The 14,089-nt window shown below is 35.0% G+C and overlaps 1 protein-coding gene across 7 annotated transcripts in view; it reads left to right on the top strand.

Moving 5' to 3' along the window:
* The window catches only part of DENND4C (DENN domain containing 4C), a 133,291-nt gene that overhangs the window by 62,745 nt on the left and 56,457 nt on the right, over positions 1-14,089 (top strand). For all 7 annotated transcript variants that reach the window (XM_059656565.1, XM_059656569.1, XM_059656568.1 and 4 more), the window contains 6 exons: positions 3,377-3,477; positions 3,975-4,193; positions 9,968-10,113; positions 11,288-11,323; positions 11,405-11,535; positions 13,645-13,777. In XM_059656565.1, coding sequence (XP_059512548.1) covers positions 3,377-3,477; positions 3,975-4,193; positions 9,968-10,113; positions 11,288-11,323; positions 11,405-11,535; positions 13,645-13,777 — 766 coding nt within the window. The remainder of the gene's footprint in view (positions 1-3,376; positions 3,478-3,974; positions 4,194-9,967; positions 10,114-11,287; positions 11,324-11,404; positions 11,536-13,644; positions 13,778-14,089) is intronic.

Genomic DNA, 14,089 nt, shown 5'->3' with positions numbered 1-14,089 from the left:
AAATGATTTTTTATGAAGTTGTATCTCACATGTTTACTTTTTTTATTTACTCTTTTGAATAACATGGAAATTCTTTTTTTTTTTTTTGAAATTCTTAATTTTGCCATTTTTAAGTAACTTCTAAAAATGTTTATTGATTAAAACATTTTTTTAAAATAACTTTAAATTCTTTGCTTAATTGTACTTAAAGAATAATGAGATATTCCAGATACCCAAAAATTATAGAGGATAATGTAAATAACTCCCATGTATCCACCATGCAGTTGGAAAAAATAGAATATTACCAAGAAATCTGAAACCCTGTGTACATATCTTGCATCATCTTGAATTTTGTGTTTATTACACTTCCCATTCTTCGTGAGACTCATCCATGTTGATACACGTAGCTCTACTTCAATGTCAGTGTGTATAGTGTTGGTGGATATTTAGATTGTACCTAGATTTTTACAGTTATGAACAAGGCTGCTGTGATCATTATTGTGCATATTTCTTTGAGTTCATGGGCAAGAATTCCTCTGAAGCATATACCTTAAAGAGCCAATGTTGGTTGGTAGGCTTTGTTAATCTTCCAAGTTTACCACCTCTTCAGCAGCAAATGAGAGTTCTGTGTGTTTCATTTCTTTGCTAATACTTGTTATGGTCAGAATTAAAAATTTTTGCCAGTTTGATGGTAATGGAATCTCACTGTGGCTTTAATTTACATTTCCTTAATTAGATGCAAATAGTAGATTTATATTTCTTTTTGCCCTTTGGTTTTCCTGTCCTGTTAATTGGTCCCCCCCGCCCCCCCCCTTTTTTTGTAAATTTTCTTGTTTGGTTGTTTGCCTTTTTCTTTCAATTTGTGTAAGTTGGTTGTATAATTTGGAATTAATTCTTGGTTTGTGCAAGTAGTTCCTCCCACATTGACTTGTCTTTTCATTCTATTTATCGTGTTCTTTTGATGAATAGAAGCTTATTTTAATCAATCAGATTTATTATTTTCTTTCATGGATTGCTGTTTTTGGTTCTTATATATGAAATTCTCTGCTCGAGGTCATAAAATACTATCCTGGATAGTCTTAAAGTGGTCGGGTTCTGCCTTTCTCTGTAGGTCTTTAATTCAGCTAAACTTGGTATTAGTGTATGACATGACATAGACATACCATTTTATTTATTTATTTATTTATTTATTTATTTATTTCATGGACAAACACTTGTCACATAGCACTATTTATTGAATAGTGAGTTCATCTCTTCCCTACTGGTCTTCAGTGTCAACACTATTACATATCAGTTTCTATATTAGCATGGAATATAGCATGCATGCTTATTATTCTGTTCCTTTGTTTTAGTCTCCTGCTAGTATAACACTATCTTTTAAAATTTTATTTTAATTCTTTATTGTTTAAAGTGTTACATATGTCTCCTTTTCCCCCCATTGATCTCTTCCTGGCCACTCCCATCTCCAGCACATGCCCTCACCCCCCTACTGTCTCTATTCATGGAACACTATCTTAACGAATTTACTAGTAAAATTAAGTTGTGCATAACATGGATAAACCTTGAAAACATCATGGTCCCATTTATATGAACTATCCAAGGCAAATCTATATACATAGAAACTAGGTTGGTTAAGATGGGGGAATCAGAGATTAGTGACTAAGGGGATGCAGGGTTTCTTTTTGAAGTGATGCAAATATTCTAAAATTGATTATGGTGGTGATTACACAACTCTGTGAATATACTAAAAACATCAAATTGTACACTTCAGGAAGATGAGTTGTATGGTATGTGAATTATATCTTAACGTTGTTTTGAAAAGTTGTGATGTGAGCCTGGCCAGTGTGGTTCCGCATTGACTCATGAAGCAGGAGGTCACAATTCGATTCCCAATCAGGGCACATGCCCAGGTTGCGGGATGATCCCCAGTGTGGGGCATGCAGTAGGCAGCCTATCAGTGATCCTCTCTCATCAATGGTGTTTCTATGTCTCCTTTCTTCCTCTCTGAAATCAATAAAAATAGATTAAAAAAATGAGTTATGATGTGATATAGCAAGTCCCTTTACTCCTGTCCTTTACAATTGTTTTGATATATTTTGTCCTTTCTTTAACATATAAATTTTAATATCAGTTTGTTAAGTTCCACACAAAATTATGTTGTGATTTTGGTTAGAATTCTATTGAATTTATAGATTAATTTGGGAACGAATGGCATCTTTTTGACATAGTCTCCCTACCTATGCATGTGGCATTTTACTTTATAAATCTTTTAAAATTGTTCAATAAACTTGCATTTTTCTCAAAGACCATGCACATCTTTTGTTAGGCTTACTTATCCTTAAGTAAAACTTATAAAAACTTATAGTTTTTATCGTTACTATAAATTGTATTTTAAATTACATTTTGTACTTGTTAGTTGCTGGATATAGGAATGTTATAGTACTTTTGTGCAACTATTGAGATGAGCATTAAAATCTTCTTTAATCTCTGTACGGTATATTACATTATAAAACCATGTAGTTGTAAACAATTCTTATATTCCTGATGTAAACATCATCTTGCTCTGGTTTTTTACACACTAGTGGATTAACCTTTCTAAGAATTTAAGATGCTTGCATTGATGTTCATAAATGATATTGGCCTAATGTATAGCAGTAGGTGTAGCCCGTGGTTTGTACATAGTGCTTTCATCTTTGTAGAGTTTTAAATGTTTCTTATTCTATTAAAATATTTCATTTGACTCATGCATTATTTAAAAGTGTTCTTTTTGGCCCAGCCAGTGTGGCTCAGTGATTGAGCATTGGCCCAGGAACCAAAAGGTCACTGTTTTGATTCCCAGTCATGGCACATGCCAGGGTTTCAGGCTCTGTTCCCAATAAGGGGTGTGCAGGAGGCAGCTGGTTGATTCTGTCATAGATGTTTCTATCTCTCCCTCTCTCTCTAAAAATCAATAAAAATAAAAAGTGTTCTTTTGAACTTTCAAAGTTTTTTTTCTTCAATGCTAACTCAGTTGAATTGTGGTGAGAACATGCTTCTATATGTCACTGATGCTGTAATATTTGTTGAGATTTACTTCTAATAGGTAATTTAAAAATCTCAAGTCAATTAAGTTCGACACTTAAAATGATTCTAAAATACTGTTGAAGCAAGAATTTTATGTTGTATTCATAACTCATATTCATAACTCTAGTATTGGAGGGTTAGTATGAGATGACCAAATTTGATTCAAGATAATTGAAATGAAAAGAGAAGCTCCTTGAAAACCACTTATTCAGACTGTCTATATCAATTGTAACTTCAGTAAAAATACACTTTCTATATTCCTTTTTAGTTTGACATAAGAATTTTAAGTAAAAGCAGATTGAGATGTTTTATTAGTTATATTTTTATTTAATAGATCTGATGAAAAGAAGAACATGAACTGGAAGCAGCTTCCCAAAAAGCCATGCAAAAATTTACTTAGCACCTTGAAGAAATTGTATCCCCAGTTATCTTCAGGTAAATGTGAGGAAAAAGGAATATTTTAATGAAAATTCTTCTTACTTTAAACACAATTTTGCTCTGCTTAAAAGAAGTTTAATTACAAAACAAAATTCCAGTAATAAGAAATTAATATTGTGTTTCATGATTTTTTAAGCGTGTTGTCTGTGCTCTGTCTGCTTGAGCATCTCTGTTAGCCCGGGCCAATGATGCCATTGCATTAATGGAGAGAGGCATTTCGGGAAGTCACAGGCTTTATTTTGATAGTTTCCTTAATTGCTCAGTCATTATATATATGTACATATATAACATTATATATTAACTAGAGGCCTGATGCACAAAATTCTTACAAGAGTAGGTCCTCCCAGCCACAGCTGCCTCAGCCCTCACCCAGGCTTCATCTGGAAGATCATACAGAAGGTCATCTGATGGTCATTCCGCTGTTCAGCCGTTCGGTCAATTTGCATATTACGCTTTTATTATTATAGATGTCATTTTCTTGTTTTATATGCTAGTTCACCAAAAAACTCAAGAAGGTTCAGCAATTGAGATGACTCCAATTGAAGCAGATTTCTCCTGGCAAAAAAAGATGACTCAACTTGAGATGGAAATTCAAGAGGCATTTTTGCGCTTTATGGCATCCATTTTAAAAGGATATAGAGCATATCTCAAACCAATAACAGAGGCTCCTTCAAATAAAGCCACAGCTGTTGATTCATTGTTTGACCGACAGGGTGAGTGGCATTGAAAATACAATTACTTTATATAGAAAAGAAAAATACTTTGTATATGGTATTGCTACCAAAAAATATTTACTACCTAAATTTTTAGAAATTAAAATATACTTCTGTGTGTTTGTAGTCTGATGATACGAATATAATTTCTTTTTGTTTTTACAAATATATTTTTATTGATTTCAGAGAGGAAAGGAAAGGGGGAGAGAAAGAGAAACATCAATGATGAGAAAATCATTAATTGGCTGCCTCCTGCATGCCCCTTACTGGGGATCGAGCCCACAACCCGGGCCTGTGCCCTTGACCGGAATTGAACCTGGGACCCTTCAGTCCGCAGGCCAACCCTCTATCCACTGAGCCAAACCAACTTGGGCTGAATATAATTTCTTATACCCCATTTTTTTCCTGAGAAATCTGAAGCTGTAGGACATTAATTATAAAAAGTCAAAGATGTTGCTTGTATTTATAATACTACCTAGTCATTTTAGTAAAATGTAATTTGCTTTAGATGCTTCTTTAGTTTTGCATAATATTTTGATTTATATACTCTTTGCTTTAAAATATTTCCTAACAATTAGTTTTTGGAATAAAGCCACCAGTTTTAAAATTAAAAAAAAAAAAAAATACAGCCTTGTTCCAGGGGGAAACACTATGCTCATCTTTTTTAGTATTTATTATTTTAGGGAGTTATAAAGCTTTTTGTTATTATTCAGCTACTCTTATAATATAATATATAGTAGCAACCTTTCATTTTCATTAATATTTATATAAAAATTATATTACATTTCTATACTTTTATCTAGCAGTTACTTAAAAATAATCTGTATTTTCCTAGCAACCTTTTTGTCTTTTATCATTTCTGTTTCATAATAACTTCTCTCTCAAATATTTAGCCACTACTTACCAAGCTCAACTAATTATTATGTAGGGATATAAAGAAGAATTAAATCTAGCTCTATGGGATACTAAATAAGAAACAATCTAAAATGATTTTTTAAAATAGAGCAAGTACTGGAGAACACAGATTTTATACAAGTCAGTGAGAAGCTCTAAAAATTAAGAAAAAAGAAACGTTCTTTCAAATGAATATTGGAAGATTTTATAAAGGAAGAGCATGACTTTGAAGAACTTAGATAAATGAGATGAGCAGGAAAGGATTTCTAAAAACAATAGGCATTAAAAATTAAATCTGAATTAGAACTTCTTTGCTGCTTATGAAACCTTTCTGGGGTTCTGTTTTTTCATTAATAAGATGGGAATAATACCTAGATTATGCATGGTAGTGAAGATTAAGAAAATATATGTGGAGCAACAATAAAAGTACTTTACAATATTCAGTACTCATGATAACAGCTCTTAGTGTTAGTGGTATTGGAATGGAAGAAACCTCAACAACAAAAGCACAAGGCATGTGTTTTAGTTCGTCAGGTCTATCATAACATAGTACCGTGGATTGGTTGGCTTAAACAACAGAAATTTCCTCATAATTGTAGAAGCTAGCTAGAAGGTCAAAATCAATGTGTTGGCAGGATTGATTTCCTCTGAGGTCTTTCTCCTTGGTGTGTCATTGGTTGCCTTTATTGAGCAGGAAAACAGCTGAAAAGAGAGAATCTGATTATTTGTTAAGAAAAGGGTTTGTTTGTTTGTTTTCAATGAGAGAGACTTGAGTATGCTGATAAGTAGCGAGTAGAGAGAGGAAGACTTTTCTGAGAATATTGAAGGGGCTGGAATCCCAGGCTGATGTTGTAGGCTTGGCCGTAGGAGTACTGGACATATCCATTGTAAAAAGAAGGAAGGAAGGAATGATAATTGCAGAAAGAGTAATACATTTTGTAGTGAGATAATGAAGGTAGTTCTCATTTAATGATTTTCATTTTTTTGGCAATATAAGGTATGGCCTTTTGAGAATGGGGGAAGGAAACATGGAGGAGGACATTTGAAAACTGCAAATAGCTGTGAAATAATGGGTAAAAGGAAATTACGTTTATTCCAAAAATGTAGTAAAGTTGTTGGTCAGGGACAAAGGTACAGTATTATATAAGTGATTCTGATCCACTTAATTGTGGAGCATTTTCCCTCCTTTTAACTTGTGCTCAGCCACACTGATGCAGATCCAGAGAAAGCAGACAAATACATTCCTCCAGGGCTAGGCTATACTAGATGGATTTGCCAAAAAAGACAAGGGCATAAGAATTGAGAGTGTTGACAAGAAAGTAATTGAAATCAATGGACATGGAATCAGTATTGGATAGATAGAGAAGTGAAGACAGGGAGGGGGTAGGTAGAATGGAAAAAGGGTAAAAGGTTTGTAGATTTCAATGAGCTTACCTTCTATCTTCCTCCGCCCCTCTTTCCGGGTCTTCCCCCTGCCCCCCCCCCCCCCCCGCCCCCGCCGGGAGCCGGTCCATCCTTGCTGTTTCAAGGGACCTGGCATATATAGATACGGTTCTTAATATGTTTGCTCCCCTTAGCGCTGTGTGTTTTTAACCAAGGTCACCTCTCCGAGAAAGGTTGTTTCCCCAGGTAGGAATTTTTCCCTGAAGTCAGGGAGGGGATGAAACTCCTTAACTAAGTGCCAGGCGGGTAGTTAATCACTACAAACAAGGATGCTTAAACTACATAATCTTTACTCCCTGGAATGGAGATAAGAAACGCCCTAACCTTTGTAATAGAGATTGATAGGATTGAATCAACTGGTATAAATACAGATGTAACAAGACAGAAACAGACAGAACTCAGAACACAGAACTAAGAAGAGAGAACCTACAGACAGAACCTACACAGAACCTACAGACAGAAGAACTTCTCTGGAGAGAACATGGCAAAAGATTCTGGACTGAACCTGACTACAGAAATTGGCAAGAGAACCTGACTAGAACCTGGTGACTGAACCTGGCTGGAGAACCTAGCGAGGGAACATGGCTAGAGAACCTCGCTGGAGATCCGAAGCAGAACCTCTCTGGAGATCCAGACCAGAACTTGGCTGGAGATCCTGGCTGGAGATCCTGGCTAGGCTGCTGATCAACTGAACACTGTCTCTGTGTCATTCCTTCTTCGCCGACTCCATCCACACCTTTGGGGACCCCTGGACCCGCTGGGGCTGTACCCCGGCATATGGTGCCCGAACAGGGACCCCTTAGGTAAGCACCCCCACACTCGGGATGGATAGGACTCCACCATAGGAAGAGGGTGGATAGTCTTCGCCTACTCCGTCCACACCTTTGGGAACCCCTGGAAAAGGATTCCCCTAGGTAAGCCCCCCCCATTGAGAACCCCCACATTCGGGATGGATAGGACTCCACCAGGGTGCTACAGACCCCCCTATAGAGGATAAGTAGGGTAAGAAGGTGGATAGTACAGAACTTAGATTGAGAAGATGTGCCATACTGAGTCCAAAGAAAGAAGACTCTGTATTGATCTTTAGATTAAGAAGATGTGCCATACTGAGTCTAAAGAAATAAGACTCTGTATTGATCTTTTAACACATATGCTTGCTAGCAGAGGAATTAAGGTTACTCCCAGTCAGACAGAACGTTTTATACAAGAAGTATGTCCATGCTTTTCTGAGGAAGGAAAGGTAAATGTAATGGCATGGGAGAAGGTAGGCCCAAGGAGCCTTATCCTTAACCCCACTGCAGCCTTTCTACCCTGGGAAAGTGCAGGATTAGCAAGCTCTGCCTGGGATGATAGATCAGGACTCAGGTAATAGCAGAAAGCGCCAATCCTACTCTTAAAATGGATATAAGAGAGCATTTGAGGTTTTTCTTTTTAATGCCTGCCTTTAAAAAATAAAAAAGGGGGAATTTGCCGGGAGCCGGTCCATCCTTGCTGTTTCAAGGGACCTGGCATATATAGCATACGGTTCTTAATATGTTTGCTCCCCTTAGCGCTGTGTGTTTTTAACCAAGGTCACCTCTCCGAGAAAGGTTGTTTCCCCAGGTAGGAATTTTTCCCTGAAGTCAGGGAGGGGATGAAACTCCTTAACTAAGTGCCAGGCGGGTAGTTAATCACTACAAACAAGGATGCTTAAACTACATAATCTTTACTCCCTGGAATGGAGATAAGAAACGCCCTAACCTTTGTAATAGAGATTGATAGGATTGAATCAACTGGTATAAATACAGATGTAACAAGACAGAAACAGACAGAACTCAGAACACAGAACTAAGAAGAGAGAACCTACAGACAGAACCTACACAGAACCTACAGACAGAAGAACTTCGCTGGAGAGAACATGGCAAAAGATCCTGGACTGAACCTGACTACAGAAATTGGCAAGAGAACCTGACTAGAACCTGGTGACTGAACCTGGCTGGAGAACCTAGCAAGGGAACATGGCTAGAGAACCTCTCTGGAGATCCAGACCAGAACTTGGCTGGAGATCCTGGCTAGGCTGCTGATCAACTGAACACTGTCTCTGTGTCATTCCTTCTTCGCCGACTCCATCCACACCTTTGGGGACCCCTGGACCCGCTGGGGCTGGACCCCAGCACCCCCCCCAAAAAAAAGCCTTTGTAAGAGTACTTAAGTAAGCACACCAGACAGATAGGGGTAATGGTCAGAGAATAACATGCAAATTAAAGATTTGGGAGGCAGAGCTTTTTTTAAAAATTTAAATTCTTTATTGTTTAAAGTATTACATAAGTCTCCTTTTTCCCCCATTGACCTCTCCTCAGCTGCCCCCACCCCCCAGCACATGCCCTCACGGCCCCATCTATGTGCATTGGTTATGCTTATATGCATCCATACAATTCCTTTGGTTGATCTCTTACCCCCTCAGCTCCCACCTTCCCTCATAGGTTGGATGCTTCTATGCCTCTGGTTTTATTTTTGTTCATCAGTTTATGTTGTTCATTATATTCCACAAATGAATGAGATCATGTGATATTTATCTTTCTCTGACTGGCTTATTTCGCTTAGCATAATGCTCTCCAGTTCCATCCATGCTGTTGCAAATGGTAAGAATTCCTTCTTTTTTTTTTTTTTTTTTTACAGCAGCTTAGTATTCCATTGTGTAGATGTACCATAGTTTTCTAATCCACTCATCTGCTAATGGGCACTTAGGCTGTTCCCAAATCTTAGCTATGGTAAATTGTGCTGCTATGAACATAGGGGTGCATATATCCTTTCTGATTGGTGTTTTTGTTTTCCCAGTAATCCCATTTCTAGGTAGAGCAATTTTTAATGATAGCAAGAAAAGGCCAGAGTGTGTGTGTGTGACTTTGTGTACAAGTTGGTGGTAGAGGTGGAATAGATCACAGATCATTGACAGGGTTCAATGGTTTGTGCTTAGTGGGTGTTGAAGAATGATGATGGTAGGTGTTGGAGAGGAGAAAGTCTTCAGTGAATGAAGGAGAGTGTCCCTAAGACAGTAGATATCTACAGTTGTTAGGAGAAAGGGTAGAATACCAGATGCTTGAACCTTCAATGAGCAGAAAGTTTTATAAGACGATACAGAAGTAATTATCTGGTGGCATTTCAGAATAAGGCCATAGACACTTCATGTTTGAGAATATGTAGAATATCAGAAATTTCTACTTGAGAGCTGTAGAACTAGAGCTTTCTTATAAGAGATTTAGATTTCAGTGAAAGTTTAATGGTATAAATTAAGCATTTTTGTAGTTGAATCAGGCAGAAGGAGCTATGGTTACTAGAAGGTTCTGTATGTAAATATATATGCCTTATATTGATATGAACAAGTTTAAAATAATGTTTAATATAACGTCTAGTTCCACTTTAAAATTTGAACTTAATTGTAATTTTATTTCCTTCAGGGTTTTTAAAAAGTCGAGATCGTGCCTATACAAAATTCTACACCTTTTTAACCAAAACACAGATTTTTATTCGTTTCATTGAAGAATGTAGTTTTGTAAGTGATAAAGATACTGGATTGGCATTTTTTGATGACTGCGTAGAAAAGGTAAAAGTTTGTCCTATATAGCAATGTTAAGGAAAAATTTTAACAATTTGGCTAGCTGTGTGTATAATCATCATCATTATTATTATTAGCCCAAATGATCTGAAGGAGACAGCATAGGGTGTGTGTGTGTGTGTGTGTGTGTGTGTGTGTGTGTGTGTCTCTGTCTGTCTGTCTGTCTGTGGGTGCATGCACTTACATGTACATGCAAGTGTCTGACTCTGGGCTTAATATGAGTCATTTTCCTGTGTCTAGTTTCTATCATACACAGCAAATTTTTCTCTTTGATTCTCACTTTGTAACTATGAAGTACTAAATTGACCCTCCTAAAACTTATATATTTAATTTATATGAATAAAATAAGATTTAGTAATTAATTTACAAAATTTAGTTTTTTTGGATAAATCGAGTCCTGTGTTCTTTTGTTTAATGTCTGTCCAGGTACTTTTGCTACTATATTTCTTTTGTCCTAATGGAGGTTATTTGGAAATATGTTAAGTTTTTAAGCTTTACTCACCCATCCTAAGGAAATTCAAATTGATTCTTCACAATTGATGACTGACTTAGATATATATTTTTTTCATTTTTAATAGAATTCTTATTTTTGCTATGTGGATCTTGGGGCTGATTATTTATGCAAACTATATATTATATAAAATTTAAGATTATATTCAAAGAAATGTAGAATATTATAACATTGTATTTTTTATGGACTCCAAATGATTCATATGCCTTAGAAAACTTGATTAACTTTCTCCCATTCTATCACTGTAACCTAATATTTCAGGGATACAATCAAAATTATTTAACATTTTAGTTTACTTATAAAAGTGATAGTCCAGTATCATCCAGTTAGAGGGATGCTTAGATAATGTCAATCACTAATGCAGGGGCTTAATAATAATTAATTTTTTATTTGAGAAGCCAGATTCCTCTTGTGATTAGCTATCTTTTGCTAGTGAAGGATTTATGAAAAAACTAATAAAAATAAATTGTTTTAATAGCCTCAAAAGACGTATTATACTTCGCCTAATATAGAATAGGGTCCCCAAAATTGTGAAGTGTTTTTTATTTGTCCAGTATTAAAAAAGGATAGTTTTTTAAAATAAGAATTTAAGATAATCTCTATTAAATTCACAATAGACATTTTCACTAAGAATTTTTTATTTTTTTCTAGTTGTTTCCTGATAAAAGCACAGAGAAAACAGATAAGGTATTTTTTTAAAGTTTTTGAAAGTTCAAAACTAGGTCTTGCTTATATATAAATTAACTGGAAAAAATAATTATTTTTCAGATTGATTTTGATTCAACAGATGATACCAAATTGATTGAGCTAGATGATTCACAAAAAAGTGAGCACACTGTATTTATAATGCCACCAGAGCCACCTCCTGATGATGCAAAGGACCTGTCACCAAAGTACAGGTAGCAAGAATTCTTTAAAAGAGCTCTTTGGGCACAGCTTTAATGATTTATTTTTATTATTTCTGATTATTAGTAGATACATATATTAATCATTTGTGAAGGTCATTTTCAAAATTTATTCAGTGAACTAATGGAGATGAATATTTTATAATGTCAGTGGGTAATGTAAATTAAAACTTGGACAACCTTGTTTGAAAATAAGCCAGATGTTGATCAGTAGTCACCTAAAAATTCAACCATATTTTAATCTTTAAAAAATTTACTTAGTTTTGTGAGGTTCTGCCTTCCTTTGGGGGTGTTTGTTGTCAATATAAAGACTGTATAATTCTTATTCATTAGTAAGATGTCAGAGTAAGCCTAAAAGTAGAGGGGCAGGAATCATTCTTTATTAAAATAAATGTAAAGAATAGGATTTGGGTGGAATCTTTTGAGAAATTAAAATGTAGTTGATTGTTATTGTTATAATTGTGATAAGATACAATTTAATAAACTTAGAAAAGCAAACAATAAAAAAGAAAATGAGCACATCATTTTAGCACCAATACTTAGTCTGTTAACAACTGTATGTATATCTTTCTTGTCTTTTAGTGTATAAATTTGCACTTATTATACTTAAGACAAATATGGGTTCATCTTACATATATTCTTTGTAACCTGTGTTTGCCTTTAATGGCCTGAACATGTTTCCATGCCAAAAAATATTTTTTGTGCCATATCATTTTGAATAACCACATTACATGCATTTATTGTGATTTGTTTCACTAGTCTCCTGTGGATTGTTTGTAGTTCTTTGCTGTTTATATCTTTGTGTATATACACAGTTATTTTCTTAGGCTGTTTTCTTAAAATAATGTCAGGAGCAAAGAAAATATAAAATAACTCATAAAACTATGGAATTAACATATAATCTAAGAATGAAGAATATATACCATAGGGATTGAGTGGCTTAATTAAGTACCATTTTGATTGCATATTAACTATAGAATTCTATTTTACTTTGGTTTAATCACTATGCATTTGGACTCCGGTATTGACAAACAAGATAAATAGAGAAAGGCAACACCTCCCAGAAGAAAATTGGCCAAAGGAGGCAATTTGCAAGAAGAAATCCCAATAGGCAGTAATATGAAAAGATAGTAAGCTTTCTAGTATTCAAAGAAATGCAAACCAAAATGATGAGTAAAAGCATTTTTAATCTATCATATTGAAGATAAGCTATACTACCAGGTAAAGTGTATGTTAGAGTATATGCAAGTATAGCCTTTCTGGAAATAAATTTGTAGTGATTTATAAGAATTTTTATTCTCTTGATAAATATGGACCATAGCAAACCCTGATATTGGGCATTATCCTAAGAAATTAAGCAAAAGTATTTACAAAGATATATATACCAAGATATTTAATTACAAAAATTTAGAAATAACCTAAAATGTCCAGCAGTAAAGAATTGGGTAAATTATTGTATATCCCTAAAATGAAAATATTTTTTTAAATATATTTTATTGATATTTTACAGAGAGGGAGAGGGATAGAGTTAGAAACATCGATGAAAGAGAAACATCGATCAGCTGCCTCCTGCACAATTCCTACTGGGGATGTGCCCGCAACCAAGGTACTTACCCTTGACCAGAATCGAACCTGGGACCTTTCAGTCCACAGGCCGACGCTCTATCCATTGAGCCAAACCGGTTACAGCTAAAATGAAAATATTAGGAATTTTTTTCTTTTAGATACCAACGCAAGGTACTTTTATGAAGAAAAACAAAATTACAAATTATACTAAATATTATTTTTACATACAAATTATTGAACACATTGGTTCTGTTGCAAGGGTAATTCCTCTATCAAGTAAGATATCAGGGTTTTCTGTTTTCCATGGATTGGTTGAGAAAAACAAATAGAGTGGGGAGGAGCCAGAGTTTCTATGTAGGTGGTTTATGTATTTCATAACTACGTCATCTTACATTTTTGAAAAAAAAAAATTTTCTGTATAAGGATTTTGGGGAATAATATTGGGTACTATGTAAGGTTTAGAAATAGTCACCTAAATTCTGGAATAATATGAAGCGTATTTTAAATCAGCAGTTCTAATTTTGCTTTTTATTTTAGTTACAAATACTTTCCAAGACTGGACCTTAAGCTTTTTGACAGACCACAGGAATTGAAACTTTGTTTTAGTAGACACCCTACTGGGAATAGCATTACAAACAGTCCAGCTCTCATGGCTAAGAGAAGTAAACAGGTCAGATATTCTTTATCTAATACATGCTAATTAAAAATGTAAAATATGTATATGTGATATGCAGCTCATAGTTTAGAATTATCACCCACAGCAACCATTTGAAGAACTACTGTGGTTGATAATGAACTAAACTAGATTTCTTGCAATCCTACTTCCAATGTTGAGTGAGGCTGAAGTTTTTGAATGCTTACTAGTATGTTTAAAAGAATTCTTTGGAACCAAATATACTTTTTAAAAAACTTTATGGATATACTAGAGGCCCAGTGCATGACATTCGTGTACTGGGGGGTGGTCCCCCAGCCCAGCGTGCAC

This window comes from Myotis daubentonii, chromosome 11, assembly GCF_963259705.1.
Source record: "Myotis daubentonii chromosome 11, mMyoDau2.1, whole genome shotgun sequence".
In the NCBI taxonomy this organism is placed as follows: Eukaryota; Metazoa; Chordata; class Mammalia; order Chiroptera; family Vespertilionidae; genus Myotis; species Myotis daubentonii.
The sequence above is the reverse complement of the archived record's forward strand: the minus strand, read 5'-3'. Positions and strand labels throughout refer to the sequence as shown.